This window comes from Ochlerotatus camptorhynchus, unplaced genomic scaffold, assembly GCF_037179485.1.
Source record: "Ochlerotatus camptorhynchus isolate MF236.1 unplaced genomic scaffold, CSIRO-AGI_Acam_v1.1 ptg000503l, whole genome shotgun sequence".
NCBI classification, from domain to species: Eukaryota; Metazoa; Arthropoda; class Insecta; order Diptera; family Culicidae; genus Ochlerotatus; species Ochlerotatus camptorhynchus.
The window spans coordinates 3,349,327-3,372,667 of record NW_027040988.1 but is presented as its reverse complement, the minus strand read 5'-3'; the positions used below and the strand labels follow the sequence as shown (position 1 = coordinate 3,372,667).

Below are 23,341 nucleotides of genomic sequence, written 5' to 3'. Positions count from 1 at the left end.
TTCCTTAATTTATTCAAACAAAAAAGTTAGATTTTTGATTTTAATGATAATAGGAACCACCCTAGAATTCAATGTCATAAAAATGAGGGCCTAACTATAAGGAACAACTTTGTAGAAGAGACTTTTAGTCTAAAGTTTCAATTTCAGGCTCAAAACATGTCATTCCAGCTAAATGTGCATTCTGGACCACTGTGCAGTGAATGAAAAATTGTTTTTTTAGCTCACTGGCAGGAGCACCATTAGGTTAAAACATGAATGTAAATTGATTTAAATTTGAAACAATAAAGAGTTTAAAAAGGAAAAGATCTGCTTGTTGAAAGGTTTCTGCAACGATTGATTAATTCTGCGGTTTAATTGGGTTATAACAGCGATTCATGGCTTACCACAATCTACGGTAATTCTTGAGTTACATTTCTAACAAAATTGGCCGGATTTGAGTACACTGAACTATTTCCATTAAATCGGAATGTGTCCAGTCTGATTGGTTCGTCATTGGGGATCAACCAAACGCACCAAATTCAGCATACCCTAACACTCTGTGGATGAAACAAATTTCACAATCTGCAAAAACTAAACACCCAAAACCCATTGACCAAAGCCGTTAGATCACTCGATCACGGTTCATGAATTGTGCATCCGCGTGAACAAAACTCTCACCCATGATTGCATTCTCTTCTCTCCATTGTGAAGCAATTGTTGGCCGAGTTCTATATGATTCAAAAGAACGCCCAGTCAACTTAGTGCGCAATGATGGCGGATGATGATGACGGATGGTCATCTGACCCGGACCGGCATTGATGGTGCCCTCTCTTCCCTATGTTACCTACGTCAATATGGAGCGCAATTCGGTGGCCAGCAAGCAGAGTAGAGGGTTGACGATGATGAATGAAAGCTCCGGCCGGTCAGTATCCATTCGATGATCGAGCCGTCAACACACGCGTGAAAGTGTAACAGCCTACAACGTTTTTTTTTTTGGTTGTTTAGTGAAAAGAATAGAACCGTGTGATTTATGCTGCTAGTCGGAATCAGATCAATCGGTCGAAGAGGACAGCATGCAGCCTATTTGTCGATGAAAGGGAAGAAAGCGCGGGTACCATCATAGGACAACAGACCGCAGTTGTTCTCGTTCTTGTTCCTTTCTCTGTTCGGTAACTGATCTGGACGTGCCTTTTTAGAAGCGAGAAAACGTGAATGACAGTAACAACGACAACCAGTGGTGTGTGACCAAATAAAAAAAAATACGTGAGAAGTGCAGGGATTAAATGGTTGCGTGATTTTGGTTAAGTGAACCCGTATAATTTTTGTCACCGACGACGACGACAACGAAGGGAAAGAATGAGAGAAATGTGACAAAAAAAAAACGTGTCGAAAGGGAATAATTGTAAATGAAAACTGTTGAATGGTGATTAATTACGGAGATCCACTTCCTTCCGACGATAGCAGAAGAATTGTAACTGAAAATAATGTGGTGGCCCATGACATAAAAAGTGACCAAATCAATCTAAATAAATTAAGTTATTAAGATACTGTGATAGCATTTTATATTCATCACCCAAAATACAATATAGAGATCGCAGCCAATTTAGAATCACTACCGCTAAAACAGGTGAGCTCATTTTACATCATTAAATCAAAAATCTTCGCCCGTTGTAATAATCCTTAAATGGTATGCCAGCTTGCAATTTAGAGTTATTTGAAAACATCCACTTAGCATTAGAAACTTAAATTATTATAATTATTATAATAATTCAACATAGCAAAATAAGGATTTTTGATTATTCAAAAAACTCTGTTCACAATTCCTGCATTGCACAGCGGTTTAATCCTCTATTATGCAACCAGCTCATACTACAATAAAGCGTAAAATTTAAGTGGTGTAATGATCAGAAACAATTTTATTTTTAATAAGATAACTAAAAACAATTGGTTAAAATTTCGAATTGTCTTCAAAAATGTCCAAAGATTTGTTTTTTTTTTCAGAGTGTAATTGTATTTGTTTTATGTATAGGCTGTGCGAACCGCTAAGTTGGCTTATCTAGGGTTTACCCCCCTAATTTATACAACTACTGTCCTTCCCGTTGCACTCGTCAGCCCGTGCGATACTCTAGACACACATGGGTGGTCGTATTCGGGTCCTTTCCTGGGTAGGATCGTATGTCCATCCAAGTTCTGGTACATTAACTTATCTCTATGCAATACTTTACAACTCACCTTTTGATTATAATATCGATAATGCTGAAACTATATGAAGGTTAGTGATCATTATTAGGGGTGTGCTGCGATGGAGTAGTAATTGAAGGAAATGAGGTTCTTAGGTGGATTATAGGTAATTCTAAAATAGGTAAATCATGCAAGCACACACCTTTTACAATTCTTATCCTACTTACCAGTTCCCTTCCAGTTTTTGACGTTTTTCACTTTTGTTCATAAAATAGTACTTTTTTAGGTAAACTTTCGAATGAAAATAGAAAAACATGTTATTTGTTTTGGGCTTATTTAAAAACAACATCAAGTCTAATTGTCCCATGTTGAAATTCTACGCATAACTGTCCCACAAAGAATTTTTTACTGAATCTTTTATTAACGAATCGATTTGAGTGCACGAATGATTGAAACAGGATTTATATGATCAAAAGAAACTCAATGAGTCATTTCGGGAAGTAGAAGCTTTATTTTATGATGAAAAATAGAAGTAGAAGCTTTATTTTATGATGAAAAACATTAAGAGAAACAGGAATTCATATTAAAACACCAGATTATAGTTCAGATTTCAAACTGCGCATTATTACAGTAATAATAATAAATTGATAAGCAGCAGTATAATGGTCTCAAAATAAACCAAAGACAAAATAACATGATTTAAAATTCAATTGTATGTAGCAACGATGTATAAACATCTTCCAATATTGGTATGATTAAAAAAGTACGTATTATTGTCTAAAACAACTCGACGCAACGCAGATAACAATGGTGGCACTTTCTGTCACGTGATGTCTTCATTCATCAAGTTGATAGCTGCTACCTTTTTTTGTAGTTAAAATAAGGTTCCTGTTGACTGATTCAGAAAATCCGTTGTCGTATCGTCCTTCCGTAAATTGAGTTGATAGAATGTTGCATTTGGTTGAATATAATGAAATCCTTACTGTGTATGTTAACTTTTCCAAAGTCTTTCTTGAAATCATCGATCGACAATTTTACTGTGTTCTGCACAGAGCATTCATCATTTGTTTCTGAAGATGCCCATACTTATAGCATACTGCGCTTATAGGCTTTATATATGTAGCGAACGACGATTGCAGCAATGTCAACTCAGTTATTGTTGGTTTCAGTTAATGATGCACACCTATGCAAACTATCCACTTTCAAAACTTCACTGAGAACTCAAGCACGCTCATGTAAACACAACCACAACCACAGCACTATCAGATATCAGGCGGTCAAAAATCAAAAAATCGACTTTCGCTAATCCTTATTTCGTTATTTTTGGTCGATAGTAAACATTTCAACTAAGAGAATCTGAAAGTTTCAAGCTTCTAGCAGTTTTAGTTTCTGAGATATCGGATGTCGAAGTCAAAAAAGAGTAAGAAAAGTACAAATTTTGCCGCAAAAATACACTACCACTCAAATATAATTTCATCCACTATTTATCATATAACTACCACATCATTATACATCGTTGGAAAGGTAATTTAATAAGCTTTCCGAAAATAAAATCCATTTGGAAATTTGATGGAGACAAAATAAATTAAAAATTAAAATAGAAAAAAAATTATTGAAAATTAATGAAAATTTAACTTTATTGATCACAAACTTTCGAGTCTCGCACATTCCCAGGCTAATTCTCAGCTCTGGATGAAGTTTTGAGTGTACTCTAACAAGTACTGAAGAGTTTGCCAGCCCCAACCTGCCCCATTGGAAATATAAGCGATTTGAAAGTTTTCGGTTATTATGGGAGATTTCAAATTGTACAAGAGCCGGCTTGGAAACAAACTTTTTCAACAATTATTTTGCAACTTTTGGAGTTATATTCGGTTGGTATAGTCGAAATATATTGTTAAAGAACATTTTCTAATATTTCATGACCAACTTTTAAAAAGGGCCTAAGCTTTTGTACAAAAAGAAGTCATCATTATCATAAAGTTCACTGTTGGATGAACGTAAAACTACATTCGTTTATGCTTTATTCTAAAGTAAGTACCTGGGTTATGACGATTATAGAAGCATATGCGTAAGTATGTACCTACGCATATGCGCGGATGGGTTTAATTTATACCTAAGTCTGTACTTAACCTACTGTAGTATCAATTTGAAGCCATAGTGTATTTTGTGTAGCTTTTATTTAAACTACTACAGTGTAATTCAAATATACGGTTGAGACCAAGTGTGAGCATGGATAATAGAACCATTATTAATCTATTAGACGCAAAATTAAGCCATAGTGACAATGTTCACAGAGCCATTGAATTCATTTGTGAAAATTATAACATCTCGGTGGAAAAACGTAAACGTCTCGATGAAAAGATCCATAAAATCGTTACTAAATACATCAACAAATGGCATGAAGCTAATCGCACGAAAGAGCGATTTGAGTCGTATTTTCGGAATTGACTTGATGGAGAATTTGGCATCGAGGAATTCATCGAACAGGAGCAATGTGTTGCCTCAACCTCGGCCTAGGGAACAAAACGTGGACGACCTTCAAAACCTTTCATGGATTTGAGTGAAAGAGGAAAACGCCGCGTCATCGATAAAGAAGCAGTTGATCAAAAATTCGATACCATCGAGAAAGCTTTGTTATTTGCAAGACGGACCGCTTATAATCGAAAGGATTTTAATTTAGTTAAAGTTATTGGGCATATTTAAAAAAAAAAACCAAAAAAGCTCTAAAACCATGCTGACCTTACGGATCAACCAGACTCAACTAACTGATCAACGAGGAATGATGTCACCAGAAGAGGCTTTTAGTGTACTTATCGAGGCTGGATTGAGTAGATTTCAATACGAAGTAATACATAGTGAACCACCTTCAAGATTTCCACCTTACTATGTGATCGGAGCAGTGAAAAAAAATATGCGCCCCTCCTAGTGAATTCATCGAAGAAAGTGCATTGAAAATAAGAGTGAAACTCCAGGCGCTGATGGAAAATACAGTGAAACGAATCGTCCAAATAATTGATGCAGAGCTCAACGAGTATATGGATAGCAACGATCTAGTTTCTACGGAACTGGTTCTTCTATGTAGCTGGGGTATGGACGGATCAACTGGATATTCGCAATATCATCAAGTGCTACCAGAAGGATGTCAGGACGATTCAGATGTATTTTCGTCCACTTTAACACCAATTCAGTTGTTCATGTACAATGATCGAAAGGAAATTATGTGGTTTAATCCCATGCCTCAAAGTATTCGATTTTGTAGGCCATTCATCCTTGAATTCATTAAAGAGAGTAAAGAAGTTATTCTGGCTACAAAACAGGATGTAGAAAAAGAAATGAGTGAACTAACGCCAGTGAAAATTGAACTTGATTTTGATTTTGTCCTCAGTATGATAGACGGAAAAGTCTTAACTTATATCACTGGAAATTCGTCGATGCAGAATTGTACAATATGTGGGGCAACACCAAATGTAATGAATGATGCAGAGAAATTCGAGGAAGGATTTATATCAAACGAAGAAGCCTTGCATTATGGCATATCTCCACTTCATGCTTGGATAAGATTTTTCGAATGCCTTTTGCATATTGCATACAGAATGGATATCAAAAAATGGAAGGTAACGAAACCGTTGAAAGAACTATATGAACAAAGAAAAAAAACATGTGACGACACAGCTTTACGAAAAATTTGGAGTAAGAGTAGATCAACCACGATCGGGTGGAGCAGGTACCAGTACTACAGGAAACGTTTGTCGAAGAGCATTTGGAAATCCCAAGCTTTTAAGCTCCGTGCTGAACATTGATGAAGAGTTAATTTTCAGATTCCGGAATATATTAATTGCTATTAACTGTCAAGAGCCAATAAACCCGGAAAAATTTTATGCATATTGCAAGGAAACATATAGGCTCTATCTTAAATTGTATGATTGGTACAAAATTCCGGCAACCGTGCATAAAGTTCTCGCTCATGCCGGAGAAATAATCATACATTCACCAGCACCACTTGGTTCATTAGCGGAAGAGGCAGCAGAAAGTCAACATAAACAATTGAAAAAACATCGAACCAATCATGCAAGAAAACGATCAAGAGTAGAACATTTACATGATGTCTTTATTCGTGCCATTAATGAATCGGACCCACTGATCAGTTCCATTTGGATGGCAAAAAGACGACAGACAAAAGTATCCCTGGATTATCCCGACATCGTGAAAAGTTTCATGATATTTGAAAATTCTGTAAGTGATTCAGTAGTCGATACTAATAACTTCAATGCCTTGGAGGAACTTATGAAAGCAGTCGATGAAATTGAAGAAGAATTTGTTCATGATGATATTGTAACAGAGGAATAAAAAGAAATTCGTTGAAACATATTTGATTTTGATTATTGTATCATGGCTTTTTGTATATTTTTTACAGAAGATTTGTTGAAAAAAATAAACATATTTCCAAAAAAAAGTTTTTTTTTTTAATTTTTTACGGTGTTCCCCCCAATAAAACCATGGTAGGTTGTCTTTGTTCAATAGATTTTATTCTATGAAAACAAGCTTGAAACTGTAACCGTTATAAAATCGTAAAAATTAAATTTTAATTAATCAAAAGTTAGGCCCTTTTCAAAAGTTGGTCGTGAAAATGTTGAAAAGTGATGAAACAAAGGAAGAATAATAGCAGAAATTGTGAAAAAATGATAGAAATATTTTTGACCGCCTGGTTGTATGAAAATGCCTCATAGTGCACAAGAGTAAAGACGTCAAACGCAACGTGACCATCAAAGCAACACGGAAAGTGGGACTGATATGCGTAGAATTTCCTACTTCATAGCAAATTTCTCGGCATAACAGTCCCACTGAATTGTTGCTTGACTAATTTCATTGAAGGTATTTTCTGTAGTTGTCACTAAAACAAATTAATTTTGTTGAAATGTGAACAATGCACTAACTTATTTTAACTTATATTTCTTCCAATGAGCAGAAATGATTCGAAACATTATTCGCGATTTTCTCAAATGTTACTTTTAAAACATGGGACAGATATGCGTAGAACGGCAGTGCAGGTCTTATTTGATTATTCTTTTCTTGTTCATGATTTCTCGCTATGTTTCCTCCTATTGAAAATCTGGCCGTGTTCCCAAATGTTCTAAGGTAGTTAATATTGGTACATGAGAGGAAGAAAGAAATAGAACAAGTTGAGTGTGAGCCGCATGCGTTGGTTAGTCATTTGGGTCATGGTTTGTTCCCTATTTTATTTGCCTCTATTTCGCTCTCAGATCGCAACGTTTGACTCGCCCCCTCTCCTCAAACTATTGTGCATGAAAAAGAGAATCCATATTTGGTAACCTTTCGCGAGTTGAAATGCAAAAGATATTAATAACAAACTAATCTAGAACCGGGCGCAAACATATAACATTTGCTAAGACTGATCACGATACAATATAGTATGAATAGTGAGAAATGTATGAAGAAAAGACGATCCCGATGAACGTTCCCTAGCAATAAAACTATTACTCTCCACAGATAAAAATTCTGAATTTTAATTGTGATGTAAACATTCATTCACGAAAACTTGTATTTCATTTCACGCAACCGAGCAACTTGTAAACAATGTTGTTTACAAAGATGAGATTTTCCATACAATATTTGCTACATTGCATGAAATGTGTCAGAACTTTACATGATGTATTAGTAAACTTATATGATATGTGACGCTCCATTATTTACAAATTTACACTACTTTTTCGAATTGTCAAAAACTATACCCGATCTCAACAAACTCTACCGAAATCAGAACAGCTGAACTACACGGATAGAAATCTCCTTATACCTTTTGGTAAATTTCTATTACTGATTATCCATAAAATGTATAAGTCAACTAATAAGCAGACACCTTACAAAAAGTTAATGAAAATCATGTGTCAAATGAAATGTATAAGCGGTCACAAGTTCCAACTGTATTTTTGAAGAGACATATTGCTAGCTTGTTAATTCCGCTTCTTCGCCTGTTCCGAATGTCTCTCTCAGGTGGCATATTTCCATCTTGCTGGAAATTTGCGCACATGTTTCCCGTCCACAAAAAAGGAAGGAAACGAGCTGTGGATAACTATCGAGGAATTACATCGTTAAGTGCCGTTTCGAAGCTATTCGAGCTAGTGATTATGGAACCGTTGCTGTCCCATTGCAAGCAGTATTTGAGTGCTGATCAACATGGGTTTACTGTCGGCCGCTCTACAACTACCAATCTGCTGTGTCCCACATCGTATATAACCGAAAGCATGTCGGATCGGGTTCAAACGGACGTTATTTATTCAGACCTATCCGCAGCATTCGACAAGTTGAACCATGCTATTGCGATTGCTAAACTCGGCAGGCTCGGTGTATGCGGTAATCTTCTGAGTTGGTTTCGATCATATCTTACCGGTCGGCAACTAAAAGTTGCCATAGGAGATTGCAGATCAGCTAGCTTCTTCGCCACATCAGGTATACCTCAGGGAAGCCACATGGGACCGTTAATTTTTATACTGTACTTCAACGACGTGCATCTGGTCATCGAAGCTCCTCGGTTATCATATGCAGATGACCTCAAAATCTTCCTACGAATCTGCTCCATTGCTGACTGTCACTTTCTTCAACGTCAACTGAATGTATTCGCTAGTTGGTGCAGGTTAAACAGAATGGTAGTGAACCCAGCCAAATGCTCCGCTATTACGTTCTCACGAAAACAACAACCGATAATATTTAGCTATGACCTGCTTGGCTCGACAATCGAACGCGTGAATCAGGTGAAAGACTTGGGTGTGATCTTGGATTCGCAGCTTTCTTTCAAGCAACACATTGCATATGTTGTTGATAAGGCGTCAAGAACTTTAGGGTTCATTTTTAGGATAGCTAAAAACTTCACTGATATCTACTGTCTAAAATCTCTCTATTGTTCGCTTGTTCGATCGACGCTTGAGTATTGTTCAGCGGTTTGGAACCCAAACTACAACAACGGTGCCGAGAGAATTGAATCTGTTCAACGTCGCTTTCTTCGTTTTGCGTTGCGTAGATTGCCTTGGAACGATCCGTTTCGATTACCAAGCTACGAAAGCCGTTGTCAACTTATCGACCTAGAACTTCTCCGGACTAGAAGAGACACAAACAGAGCCCTTACCGTGGCCGATATCCTACAAGGAAGGACAGATTGTGAGGCTATCCTGAGGCAAATTGACCTGAATGTTCAACCCCGACCGCTTCGTAATAACCTTATGCTAAGACTGCCTCTACGTCGCACAAATTATGGAGCGTACGGTGCGATTAGCGGACTGCAGAGAACATTCAACAGAGTTGCATCTGTTTTCGACTTTCATCTCTCCCGTGATGCGCTTCGTCGAAAGTTTTCTTCTGTTTTTCGCCGGTAGGAGTTAAGATATTGACTATAAGATATACGTTTTTTAATGTTTTTTTTTATGTTATGACCATGCTTGAATGTATTTTTTTTTACCATAGTTGATAAGGTTTATATATATATATTTGCTACATTGCATGAAATGTGTCAGAACTTTACATGATGTATTAGTAAACTTATATGATATGCGACGCTCCATTATTTACAAATTTACACTACTTTTTCGAATTGTCAAAAACTACACCCGATCTCAACAAACTCTACCGAAATCAGAACAGCTGAACTAAGACGGTAACGGTAAGATTTTGGAATTACTTTAAGTTTTAAGCTACACATAAAAAAAATCTGAATTTTACTGGTGATGTAAATATCCGTGCATGCGAACATTCATGCATGAAAACATTGAAAACATCTTTTTCACGTAAACTAGAAACTTGCAAGAAATGTTGCTAACAAGGATGTTGCATACAATCTTTGAAATATTAAATGAAATGTCTCATAACTTTTCTCGATCTATAATGTAAATTTGAATGATACATGACGCTTCATTTATGTGCATCATAGTGACAGAAATTTACAATACTTTATCGAACTCTTTTCTAGAATTGCAACATGTGAATAATGCAGAACAAGTTTTAAATTGTTCTAGAGTCAAATTGGTTTTGAAAAGAAGGCCAAACCACAGACAAACAGACATAACAGTCGCAAGTTGTTCACCGAACAAGCATTTAACGCTCAATTTAATAGTAACTTAGTTGGTAGTACCGCCACCTGTGGCGCGCATAGTCAATTCCCTTGCGTTTGACGTTTACACACTACCGCCATCTGTTCAGCGTACTACCCACCACACTGTGCTCAACAGATGGCGGTAATGTTTTAGCGACGATGTTTTACATTGAGAAATATTCAATGTGTTATGTCTGTTTGTCTGTGGTCAAACTACCATCGAAAAGCTCAGCCGCTCTGAACCCTTCAAGTGTAAACATTATGCTTTCCCTAAGTGGTCCCTCTGCGTTCTGCCTCTGTTAACCCAAAAACCTAAAACTGATTCAAAGATTATAATATAGAGAGAGTAAAATAAAATATTCACCTGCACTTGTCCATTTAAATAGACGTCATTAGACTCTAACTCACTTACTTGGCCAGACTTCAGCTCTTCAACCGGTGGGCAGTGCACTCTACACCGAGGGGGACGACTCTATCTACGATGCAGAAAAGATTGTGTTTTTCTGTGGCTAGCTGCGAGCACGCTGAGTAGATAGAAAGAAGATTGATCACGATTCTGAAGATTTCCTGCAAAAAGATGATGCGCGACGCAAGATTTTTTGAAGACTGATCCGCTAGTGTGAGATTTTCTGAGAATCTAGAATTGAGATTTAGATGAGTCGCCCCCTCGCTCTACACTCCAAGTTCCCTTTTGAAACATTTAAAATATCATACTTTACCCATTGAGTGTTGATTAATCACAATACAAATTGTTACCGAGCGCGGACTTGAGGTTACTAGACCATTAAATAATCTAGGTCCTTTTTTGGATTATATATGAAAAATCCAAATTTGGCGAATGTGCACCGAAAATAAACAAAACTACTTTATGACTTACAGTGCAATGAATGAGCGTTTTTTTCAAGATCATTTCAGTGTTGGAGTTATGTTAGTTTCGATCCGCAATCAGCCCTGCCGGCCCCTCCAACATTAGTTGCAGGTAGTGGTTGTTAAATCATGCGACGCTGTAACTACTACTATGTTAGATGTATGATTCGTCAAATTTATACAACTCAATGTTTCAATTGAAATAATCTATTTATCTTATAATTACAATTATATGCAAATGCAAAATAAAACTTGACAAATCATCGTCAATCCCCTTATTTGTGGGCAGGGCCTGACGATGTGAATCTGATTTTGATCTGTACACGGGCACCATATGGTACATTCTCTCACTATGAACCTGTTATTTCTAGCGTATCTGAACTATGCTCCCCCTAAGCGGAGGGCTCGCATCCTATCCCTGTCTTATCTCAAATACCAAATGCCCATGGTTTGAATGTATCAATATATAAATTGGAAATGACGTCCAAACAACTAAACCCATAACCCACTTATTTGGCCAGGTTTCAGAATCGTCCAGTAGGCAGTGCGCTCTGCACTCCAAGTTCCATTTCTTTCAAATTTACCCCAAATTTGATATTTTACCCATTGAGTGTTGATTAATCACAATGAAACATTGTGACAGAGCACGGACTTGAGGTTACTAGAGTATTAAATAACGCCCACCATCAAAGAGGATCTTCTCATCGTTGCTTAGATCAAAGCTTTCAATGTAATGTCGTTTTCGTGTTTGTTACACTACACCGGTGTAGTGTAAGCAGCAATAAGCGCGAGTCATTGACAGCTCATCATCATTTGTTTGTAAACAAAGGTGAAACCGATAGCTACACCTGAATTTTTTCGGTGTTCTGCGGTGTAGCACCGGTGTAGCTACACCGCAAAAAACGAAAACGACACAAGTAACGTCGATTTTCTAGTTAAACGAAACCTCATAGGCCGGAACAAATATCAAGTTTTTCTTTTGTCTCCGCCCCCCCCCCCCCCCTTCAAAATTTTGGAATATCACCAAGGGGGAAATAAAATAAAACTTTCAGTGTATATATATTTTTCGCAAATTCATTTGAGTATCGATACTCGCTTTGCTAGATTTTATTATGTTATTGTTGTTGTTGTTGTTGTTTTAAATAATTTTCACATAAATTGGTACTTGACCAGTACGGCATGACAGGTCCTTAAAATCGGATCAGCCGGTTTCAGTTGTTGAAAACGGATTTTATCGAACATCATTCCTAATCTTGTTTGGCAACTCACTAGGTAAGCCACCTTCAATCTGATCGATCCCTCTTGTTCGTTGCGCACATCTTCGTCTTGTCCCAATCGGACCACTACAAAGAACCATTTTCAGTGGGTCGTTATCCGACATTATTACGATGTGCCCAGCCCACCGTAGTCGCCAGATTTTTGGATTCAATCTACATTTCTTAACTTACAAACCTTCTGCAATGATACTTAATGATTCACTTCTTTTCTACAGTGATTCAACAATTTCCGAGCTAAATCCAATCTTTTCAAAATTGGTTTAACATTTTTAGAAGTGAGACCAAATCAGAAACGATTCAGGAAATTCCTAACTGAGGTGACACTTTTCAAAGCAGATTCAAAACTAAGTCTGAACTTTTTTTAAGTGAGTTCAAACTTTCGAATAAGTCATAAATATTTTTCTAACTGAGTCTAAACTTTTCTGTTAAGTTATTCAATCCTTTTTAATGTTGTCAAAACTTTCCTGACATGATTCAACATATTCCAAATCCAATCTTTAAAGAATTGGATTAGCATTTTCTGAAGTGAGGCAACATTAGCTGATTAATGCTTTTCCTAAATGAATCCAAGGTTTCCTGCATTGATTCAACTTTTTCCGAACTGAAACCAAATTAGTCAAAACGGGTTTGATATTTTCCTAAGTGAGCTCCAGATTTTTAGCATTTGGCAAGGACACAATCTTGCTTAGTGAAAGTGTAGAAAGTTTTCCGAAGTGAACCGACAATTTTTTTAGCTTAAATTTTCCAAATGGTGTCCAACCTTTTCTGAAGTGGTTCAAAACCTTCCTTAGGGAGTCCAAACTTTTCTGTTGAGTGATGTTAGTCTGAGCTTTCCTGAAGTGATTTACCTAACTTTTAACGTAGATTCCGCTCCCTTAGATCCCTTCCTCATTCTTGTGAGATTCACATCGTTTGAAAATTAGGCTGAGATTTTAAAGAATGGACCTTCGTGTGTTTATGCCTGATGGTAGATTTTTTTTTTAAGCGAGCACAATTGTTGAGAAATCTGGGTTTACATCCACAAAAGTACGTATTTTTATAGAAATTTGGGATTCTTGATCAGCCAAGTTGGATTTTGGCTCCGTCCTTTGAAAAACAGGCTTGGATGTTATGGAATAGACCTTTGTGAGTTCATACGTTTTGAAGCCAGGTTGGATTTCGGTTCAATCTTTTTAAAATTTGTGCTTGGATTTTGTAGAATGGAACTTGCTGAATACCGGAAGGACGAACCTGGTTAATATTCACAAAAGAAGGTATTTTCATAGACAATTAATTTTTCTGTTTTTCCGAACTGAATTTTGGCTTCTATCTTTGAAAAATAGGCTTGTATTTTAATAGAAGTTGCTGAATCCATACGTGAGGGTTGAATTTCTTCAATTTTTGAGAATACCGAGTTTAAATTCACAAAAGTACATATTTTCATAAAACTTCGATTTTCTGTTCTGCCAAGTTGAATTTCGGCTCCGATCTTTGAAAATAGACTTGAATTTTATAGAATGGACTTTGCCGAATCCATACCTGATGGTAAATTTTTTGAAGCATGCACAATTTTTTTAGAAAACTGGGTTTTAATTCTCAAAAGTACGTATTTTTATAGAAATTTGGGTTTCTTGTTCAGCCATGTTGAATTTAGGCTCCTTCCTTTGAAAAATAGGAGTGGATTTTACCGAATTGCTGAATCCATCCGTATTTTCATAGATATTTGGTTTTTTGGTTCTGCCAAATTGCATTTTGGCTCATATCTTTGAAAAATAGGCTTGTATTTTTTAGAATGGACCTTGCTGAATCCATACGTGAAGATTGATCCGGGTTTGTAATTCGAAAAGTTTTTTTTTTGTTTTCCTTTTCTGCTAAGTTGGATTTTGATACTGTCCTTTGAAAGTTATGCTTAGATTTTGTATGATTGTTTAGATATAATGTAAAACTAATTTTAAATGTTTATTTTTTTTTGGTTTATTTTTTTTCCCCCCCTCCCCCCCTCTCGACTGGTCGAGCATGGAGTGACAAAAGAACAACTTGTGATTTGTTCCGGCCTTATGGCTTTCAATTCCTCTCACGAACACTCTTCACCACTTTTTCAATTTGGTTAATATGCGTTATGTCCCGTTTTCGTTAATTTTTTTAGATAAATATGTGTAAAAAAGATAAATTCAACATATAACGTGTAATCTTCAAGTGTTTTCACGTGAGAAATGCTTTAAATATATATTTTTATTTTCCGTCATATAGTCATGAAAGCCCTACCTCTCAAAAACTATCCATGTGGTTTGTGGACTGCCCCTAAGTATATGAATGTAAAATGTAATAGGATATTGAGAGCACAGAGAGATGTTGACCAACAAATTCCTATAAAAGTGCATCCATGCCGCCAACATAAAACCTTATTGCATGCTAATAGTGGATTACTGAATATCCACCGTTTTACAGTTTTAATACCGGTGACGTGTTGCGCGATGAGCAAAATGAAATTCAACTCCAGACCTTGAAGTGGAATTATTTAAATGAACGCAATGTGTGAAAAATAAACGTCATCGCCATCAACGACCCATATCCAGTTTCAACGCCATGCTGTGTGACTGTGAGTTGATACATTTTAATTTACAGCTTGTGTTTTTGTTCTTTTCGATTCGCAGATTAAAAAATTTCGCATCAACAAAACGCAATGGATTCGATCGTTAGCATCAGTGCCAAACATTCATTCAACTGGATCTCCGCGACGCTGCTCGTAGCCACCCTCCTCCGACCGTTCGCCCTCTGCGGTCAACAGTTCAGAAGCGTACCCACGACGGTCAAAACGTACGAGAACGAAACCGTCCTGCTTCCATGCTACCACAATTGTAAGGCAAATCCCATTCCAGATTTGTATTCATCTATCAATTTATTCACTTATTTACGAACTAAACAAAACGACCGACTGAATTAATGGGGAATGTCAATTACCTATAGGCATAACGGCTTCGTGTCGTAGATGATTCGAAAGTAAATCGTCCATTGGCGGGTCACATGTTCTATGTCAAAGTGTCAAAAGTCAATCTCTCTGTACACAAATTCTTTCCTCCGATCAGATGTGATTGCTCGTACCGCATACAAAGTAAAGCAAAAGCAAATGCTCCTACTGTGATTGAAGAGTTACTAGACAAGGAATGGAATTCTTTCGGTAGGTGATGTTGGAGGAGGTGTCTAGAACTTCTCAAAACCGGTCTAAGTAGTTTATGAACAGCCCCAAAGTAACAAATGTATGTAAACACAATAGAGTTATCAGTGTCAATCGATGTTCCTGCTATTACACTATATACTGTCCGGATGCATAAAACCCCATATCTTTTAGAAATACAAGGATGAAGCACAATATAAAAAAGTAGAAGGGCCTGTGCCTAGGGCGAACGGAAGCTTGACGTAGGACCGCTAGTGGACGGAACAAATATGTTGATCATTTAGTTCATAACTCATTCCGTTTTTGAATTGGTACCCTGAAAAGGGCCGGTTGTTTTTCGAATGGTGGCCACGCCAGTCCGGTCAATGCCGACCGGATGACGGCGGCCTAGTCATGTTTCCTATTTCGGGAAGCCATTCCTCCGGTCGATGTGGGTGCTTTCTTCGTCGTCTCAGTGATGCCACATATACAGATTTATATGTAATAATACAGATTTGTCTCAACATTTTGATATAGACATCTGAATATACAGATTAGAGATTTTTTTTTTAATATGCAGAAATTTTCAAATATGTGAAATATATGTTTAACTCTGGATTATATTTATTAATATATCCATAAATAATCCTTTCTTCCATTTGAGTAGGTACGAGCACCTTACCAAATCCCAATGTTTCACTTTTTATTTTAACCTGTATTCAGATCTGAGCGACATTGGCACGCGCGGGGCGGAATTTTCGTTTGGTAATAGAGAGAGAAAAGCACTAAGTTATCTCTCTCATGCACGCTCAGGTCTGAATACACTTGTATACTTATTCCCTGCAAAGCGCGCAGTACTTTGATTCGCGAACGAGAGCTCTCATAAACACTTTAATTCTATTTTAATTTCTGCTTGTGATCAAAACATGTCCAAAAACACCCAGCGGATTATTCCAGTCCGCATCGTGCTCTCTTGCCGTGCGGATCTATTTGCTTTTTGCTGAAGGAAGTGTTACTACTACCTAAAGCTACAACAAATTTAAACAGCACTTTTCAGTGCTCAACCTGTAAAAATTTTCTACCTTGTTCCAACTCTTATTCCTCTTCGATCCTTGTTTGGACCCTACCCGAGGTAATCCTTCTTGGATATCGATTTGGAAAATTCCTCTTCGATCCTTCAGATTCTTATAGTAATCTGCTTGGAAGTCGAATTGGATAAAAATTTACTGCCGCCATGGCGCCTAAACGCAAAAGAAAGGGGCAAACTCTTGACCCCCCTTCTGATGAAATTAATTTGAGTAATCAATTTGATTTGCTCACGGATGATGAGAATGATCCATCATCCAAGAAAAATTCTAGTAAACTTTCCCGGCTTAATGCCAAGAAGGAAAAGATTCCCCCTATTGTGATAACCACTACCGATTTCCATGCTCTTCGCATGGAACTTTTGAATTTCGTGAAAGTTAAGTTTTCACTACAAATTGGACGTCGGGGTGAATGCCGTGTATTGGCTGAAACCTTGGACGGATTTAAATGTCTTCTCAAGTATCTTACTGAGAAGAAGCACAAATTTTTTACTTACGACACCAAAACTGAACGTGTGTTCAAGGTTGTCATGAAAGGACTGCCCAGTGGTGAATCCCTGGATCAGATCAAAGATGAACTGGCAAAATTACTTGGAGTTGTGCCACTCCAAGTAATCAAAATGAAAATGAAATCCCGTCCTGGCAATTCGCGCAACGGGATTTCTAATGATTTTTATTTAGTTCACTTCAAGTCTAGTGAACTAAACAACCTTAAGGCCTTAGAAAAAGCTAGCCTTATGCTCCATGTCCGAGTGAAGTGGGAACACTTCAGGAAGACTGGAGGAAATTTCCAAAACCTCACTCAGTGCCGTAAGTGCCAGGGATGGGGTCACGGAACTAAAAATTGCTACATGCCAGCTAAATGCATGAATTGTGGTGATTCCTCTCACGCAAAGGACGACTGTCCTGTGAAGGAAGATCCTAAGAAATTTAAATGTTCAAATTGTGGTGAAAACCACAAATCCAATTTTTGGGAATGTAAGACTCGCAAAGCGATCCTACAATCTCGTTCTAACCGTCAGGTAGGAAACGCTCCACGTTTCCGACCAGGTACAAATTCCTCTGCTGTTAACAACGGTCAGCGAGGAACAAATTCTACATTCGTACCCGTAGGTACAAATATCTCCCCTGCTTCAAATGTTTCATCTGTACCTACTCCCCTCGCTGCTAACAATGTTCAGCGAGTTAATGGAGCTACCTATGCTGCTATTGCAGCGGGTAGAAAACAAAATACTAACCAACGTTCTAACGGAAACTTTGACAATTTTGACTTAGGAAGCATTACTGCCCCCAAAATGGAATTTTTACAGAATTCATTAATTGACATGATTTCTGATATGCTTAAATCTAACTCCATGTTTGATGCTATTCAAACTGGAGTAAAATTTGCAAATAATATTGTCATGACTTTAAAATTCAGTAATGGATTTTAAAGCATTAAATATTGTAAATTGGAATGCTCGATCTCTTAAAGATAATGAAGACGAGCTATTTAACTTTTTAAGAGTTCATAACGTGCATATTGCCGTTATAACTGAAACGTTCCTTAAACCTGCCCATAAGGTTAAGAAGGACGCAAACTACTTGATTTATAGAAATGATCGTCTTGATGGACCCTGTGGTGGCGTTGCCATCATTATTCATAGACGAATCAAACATAAAATTCTTTCTTCATTTGAAACCAAAGTTTTTGAAACTTTGGGAGTTTCTGTTGAAACAAAATTTGGACAACTTACGTTTATAGCTGCCTATTTGCCATTCCAATGCGTGGGCCAGCAAAAGAATTTTCTCAAGGGTGACCTCCAGAAACTTACCCGTCATAGGTCTAAATTCTTCATTATTGGTGATTTTAATGCAAAACACCGCTCATGGAATAATGCTCAAAGCAATTCCAATGGTAATATTCTGTTTGATGATTGTTCTGCAGGTTATTACACTATTCAATATCCAAACAGCCCAACATGCTTTTCTTCTGCAAGAAATCCCTCCACTATTGATTTGGTCTTAACTGATTCATGTCAACTTTGTAGCCAATTGGTTACCCATGCTGACTTCGGTTCTGATCACCTTCCAGTAACTTTTGAAATATCCCAAGAAATAATTTCTAATCCCAACAGCTCTACTTTCAATTACCATAGAGCTGATTGGGAGCAGTATAGAACATTTATGGAATATAACTTCGATCCAAACATTCCTTTGCAAACCAAAGATGAAATAAATTATGCTCTTGAATCTCTGACTACTTCTATAGTTGAAGCAAGAGCTGCCTCAGTACCAAAATGCGAGGTTAAATTCGATTCAATTATAATAGACGATGATCTTCAGCTCTTGATCCGTCTTAAAAATGTCCGTAGGAGACAATATCAAAGAACACGCGATCCTGCCATGAAAGTTATCTGGCGGGATTTGCAAAAACAAATTAAAAAGCGATTATCTGCCTTGAGGAACAAAACTTTTGAAAATAATATTTCTAAATTAGACCCGAGTTCCAAACCCTTTTGGAAACTCACAAAAATTTTGAAAAAACCTCAAAAGCCTATTCCAGCGCTTAAAGAAGGTGGTAAAATTTTGATCACAAATTTGGAAAAAGCTCAGAAACTTGCTAAGCAATTCGAGAGTTCCCATAATTTCAGTTTGGGTCTTACTAGTCCTATTGAGAATCAGGTTGCTCGGGATTTTCTGAATATTTTCTCTCGGGAAAATATTTTTGATGATTCCTGGGGGACTGATTTGGACGAAGTAAGGTCTATAACTAAAAAATTTCAAAATATGAAAGCTCCAGGTGATGATGGAATTTTCTATATCCTCATCAAAAAACTCCCAGAGAGTACCTTGTCTTTCTTGGTAAAATTATTTAACAGATGTTTCCATTTGGCATACTTTCCTGATAAATGGAAAAATGCAAAAGTTGTTCCAATTTTGAAGCCGGATAAAAATCCAGCTGAAGCTTCTAGCTACCGCCCAATAAGTTTGCTTTCTTCAATAAGTAAACTTTTTGAAAAGATAATTTTGAATAGAATGATGCTTCACATCAATACGAACTCAATTTTTGCAGATGAGCAGTTTGGATTTCGCCATGGGCATTCAACTACTCATCAACTCTTAAGAGTTACCAATTTAATTCGTTCAAACAAATCTGAAGGCCACTCAACTGGAGTTGCTCTTCTAGACATAGAAAAAGCATTCGACAGTGTTTGGCATGAAGGTTTGATTGCTAAATTGAAAAAGTTTAATTTTCCACTTTATATTATGAAATTAGTTCAAAATTATTTAACTGACAGAACTCTTCAAGTAAATTATCAAAATTCCAAATCTAATCGACTACCTGTTAGAGCAGGAGTTCCTCAGGGTAGCATTCTTGGGCCTATATTGTATAACATTTTCACTTCGGACCTCCCTGATTTGCCTCAGGGTTGCCACAAATCTTTGTTCGCTGATGACACAGGCATTTCCGCTAAAGGAAGAAGTCTTCGTGTTATTTGCAGCAGACTGCAGAAAAGTTTAGATATTTTCTCTTCTTATTTACAAAAATGGAAGATTTCTCCCAACGCTTCCAAAACTCAACTTATAATATTTCCACATAAGCCTAGAGCTTCGTTTTTGAAACCTAGTAATAGTCACATAGTCACTATGAACGGAGTTCCAATTTCCTGGTCAAACCAAGTGAAATATCTTGGATTAATACTTGACCAAAAATTAACTTTTAAAGATCACATTGAGGGCATTCAAGCCAAATGTAACAAATATATAAAATGTTTGTATCCTCTTATAAACAGGAAATCCAAACTTTGCCTGACGAATAAACTTCTAATATTTAAACAAGTTTTTAGACCGGCCATGCTTTACGCTGTGCCAATATGGTCTAGTTGCTGCACTACCAGGAAAAAAGCACTTCAAAGGATTCAGAACAAAATTCTGAAAATGATTTTGAAGTTGCCTCCCTGGTACAGTACTACCGAAGTACATAGAATTTCGAATGTTGAGACTTTAGCACAAATGTCCAACAAAATAATTAATAATTTCAGGCAAAAATCGTTGCAATCCTCAATTGCAACGATTAATTCCCTTTATACTTAGATAAGATTTAGTTTTAGTTTTTAGTTTTAAGATATCAATTGTTATACTGACATGCAGGTTAAAAAACCTAAATACTGAATTGCCAAGACATGAACAATGTAAAAACACTTAGATATATATCAAAAAAATTAAGGCTGGTACGTTACTGCAGTAACTGGAGCACCTAGGTTAAAATGAAATGTAATTTATTTTGAATTTGGAACAAATAAAGAGTTAAAAAAAAAAAAAAACAAAAAAAAAAAAAAAAAAAAAAAAACCCAGCGGATTACTGCATACCCTTCATACCGCATGTATTTATAATCTTCAAGAGTGCGCTAGTAGTCCATTCTAAGCCTTGCGAATGAATTGCTGTCTCGCAAGCTCTGCCGTTTCTATGAAAATCACATCACCATCTGAATGGGACCAATTTAACAGCAGCCACTGCGTAGAATTATGATAATGTATGGACCAAATATTTGACAATAGGCAGCCACATTGAACCGTTTGAAGATGATAATTCTGATTAACGACAAATGGCTGTGTGCATTCAACACACTGAGTTCATCGATGTTTTCTCACAATTTGTTCTTCCCATCCCAACTGTTATGACTGTATATAGCGCCGTACCGGTACGTTCGATGGTCACGGGACAATATGCTACTGGTCGATTCGAGATATCCAGAGTTAACACCTCCGCCGCGGATTCAAATGTGGACCAACGGAAGCCTGGAGGTGAGCCAGGTGCAGATGGACGACACCGGAGACTACCAGTGTGAAATCATAACCGGAAGCGGAAAGGCAGTCCAGAAGCATGCCATCGAAGTACAGTGTAAGTCTTTTTTTTTTAGCGATTCAGGATGTCAAACTATCAACACACTTACCTATTGTCTAACGATTACAGATCCTCCAAACATACTGATGTATCCGTCGGACCGAGTCGAAGTTAAAGTTGGTCAAATTCTGGAGATCATTTGCGACGTCACAGGAATTCCACAGCCATACGTCACGTGGAGTTTCAGAGTAAGGGCCACGAACCACTGAAATCTAACGAATTAAACATTATTCCTATTGATTTTAGAATGATAACGCTAGTGCTACCTTTGACAATAGTCGAAAAATGAGCGTACTGATCGAGGACAAAGACTTTGCCGGTCCAATCGAATGCTCCGCGACCAACGGAGTTGGCGAACCAGTCAGTGTAGTCCTAGAAGTGTTTGTTAATTGTTAGTATTTTCATTATTCAAAATTATGGCCATTACCTGTAACATTCTTATCTCGTAACAGTCATACCGGAAGTCACCGTCAAAACGACACCCGTCCACACAAAGATCGGTCAAAATGCTCAACTGGAGTGCATCGTTACATCCGCCCCGACTGCTGCCGTCCATTGGTTCCGTAACGGGTTGCCCCTGCCATCTGATCGACGATTCATGAAACAGGACAGTATCGTCAGCACACCGCAGTACCACACCATCTACCGGCACGTTCTCGTCATTCGGAACGTAAAAGACGTTGACCTGGGTCAATACGAATGCAAAGCTGAAAACAAGATCGGAATTAAGGGAGCTCACCTCGAGCTGACGGGTCGGCCGATGCCGGCCTTATTCAAACCTTCTGCTGAAATGTCTTCACCTTCGACGCACAACCTCGTATGGCAGGTGGAGAGCTTCTCGACCGTAATCGAATACAAGTTAAAATTCCGCAAGATTCCATCGGGAAACGTTACGCCAAACAAGCGATATCCGAATCTTCCCTGGAGTGAGCTGATTATACCGTCGGATGGATCTTCCGGTCCGTTGTACAGTACCGGCTACACGCTACAGGGACTCGAGCCTGCCAGCGTGTACGAGGTTGAGGTGTTGGCCAGGAATCGCTATGGGTGGAGCGTTGTTAGTAACATATTAAGATTTGCTACCGGCGGTGAAGGTAGGGATGGTATTGTTACAACCATGTGGATGAGAACCTATGATTTTTCCAATTTTAGTTGAACTGATGGACGTGGGATACCAAACAACGGAAACCATTGACTATCCAAGCGAGAGTGAATATCCCAGCATAACGGATAATGAGATCACCAATGAGGTGACTGACTATAAAGGTTTATACGGCGCTAACCTGAACAGTGGAATCGTTTCCGGTCAGAACATTGAGCTTCTCTGTGTGCTATTGTTTTTGTACAGTGTGTATGTGTATGTAACATAGAACTAGAGTTGGAAAATAAATAATTAAATCCATTGAATATAAGCCGAACGGAGAGTCCTTGAACCAACCCCTTTAAGTTGTTAATTTGTTGTCCTCCATGACTGAAAAAAGTCAACGTATGCGAAGTCTTCCCAGTCTTTCTCGTTCGTGTTCCCTGCTGAATAGTATCCGCTTGTCGCTTTTTCAACATATGTATTGTGCTACGGTGGCTTACCAGATTTTATGAGGTTCACAATACTTATTCCGTTTACGTAACATTGGTAGAACTGGCGACGGCGATAGAAACCATTTCAAACTGAACAATGGTCCTAAGTAACATTTACAGATTCTCTTCGTCGACTTTCTATTGGTATCCTCACGGCTATGTTGAGTCTTTTCCAACTAATGTTAGCACTCATATCGATGAAAAAGCAAATCGACAGTGAGCATTCATAAGGGCGTATACGCGATGATCGATTCT

General features: G+C 37.6%; 1 protein-coding gene across 1 annotated transcript; it reads left to right on the top strand.

Moving 5' to 3' along the window:
• The first annotated feature begins 932 nt into the window (after positions 1-932).
• Positions 933-22,888, top strand: wrapper. The gene is made up of 7 exons (XM_065235784.1): positions 933-1,606; positions 15,039-15,242; positions 21,299-21,508; positions 21,581-21,699; positions 21,758-21,902; positions 21,964-22,605; positions 22,664-22,888. The coding sequence occupies exons 2-7, from the start codon at positions 15,068-15,070 to the stop codon at positions 22,879-22,881; spliced, it is 1,509 nt and encodes a 502-aa protein (XP_065091856.1). The 5' UTR covers positions 933-1,606; positions 15,039-15,067; the 3' UTR covers positions 22,882-22,888.
• Positions 22,889-23,341: the final 453 nt, after the last annotated feature.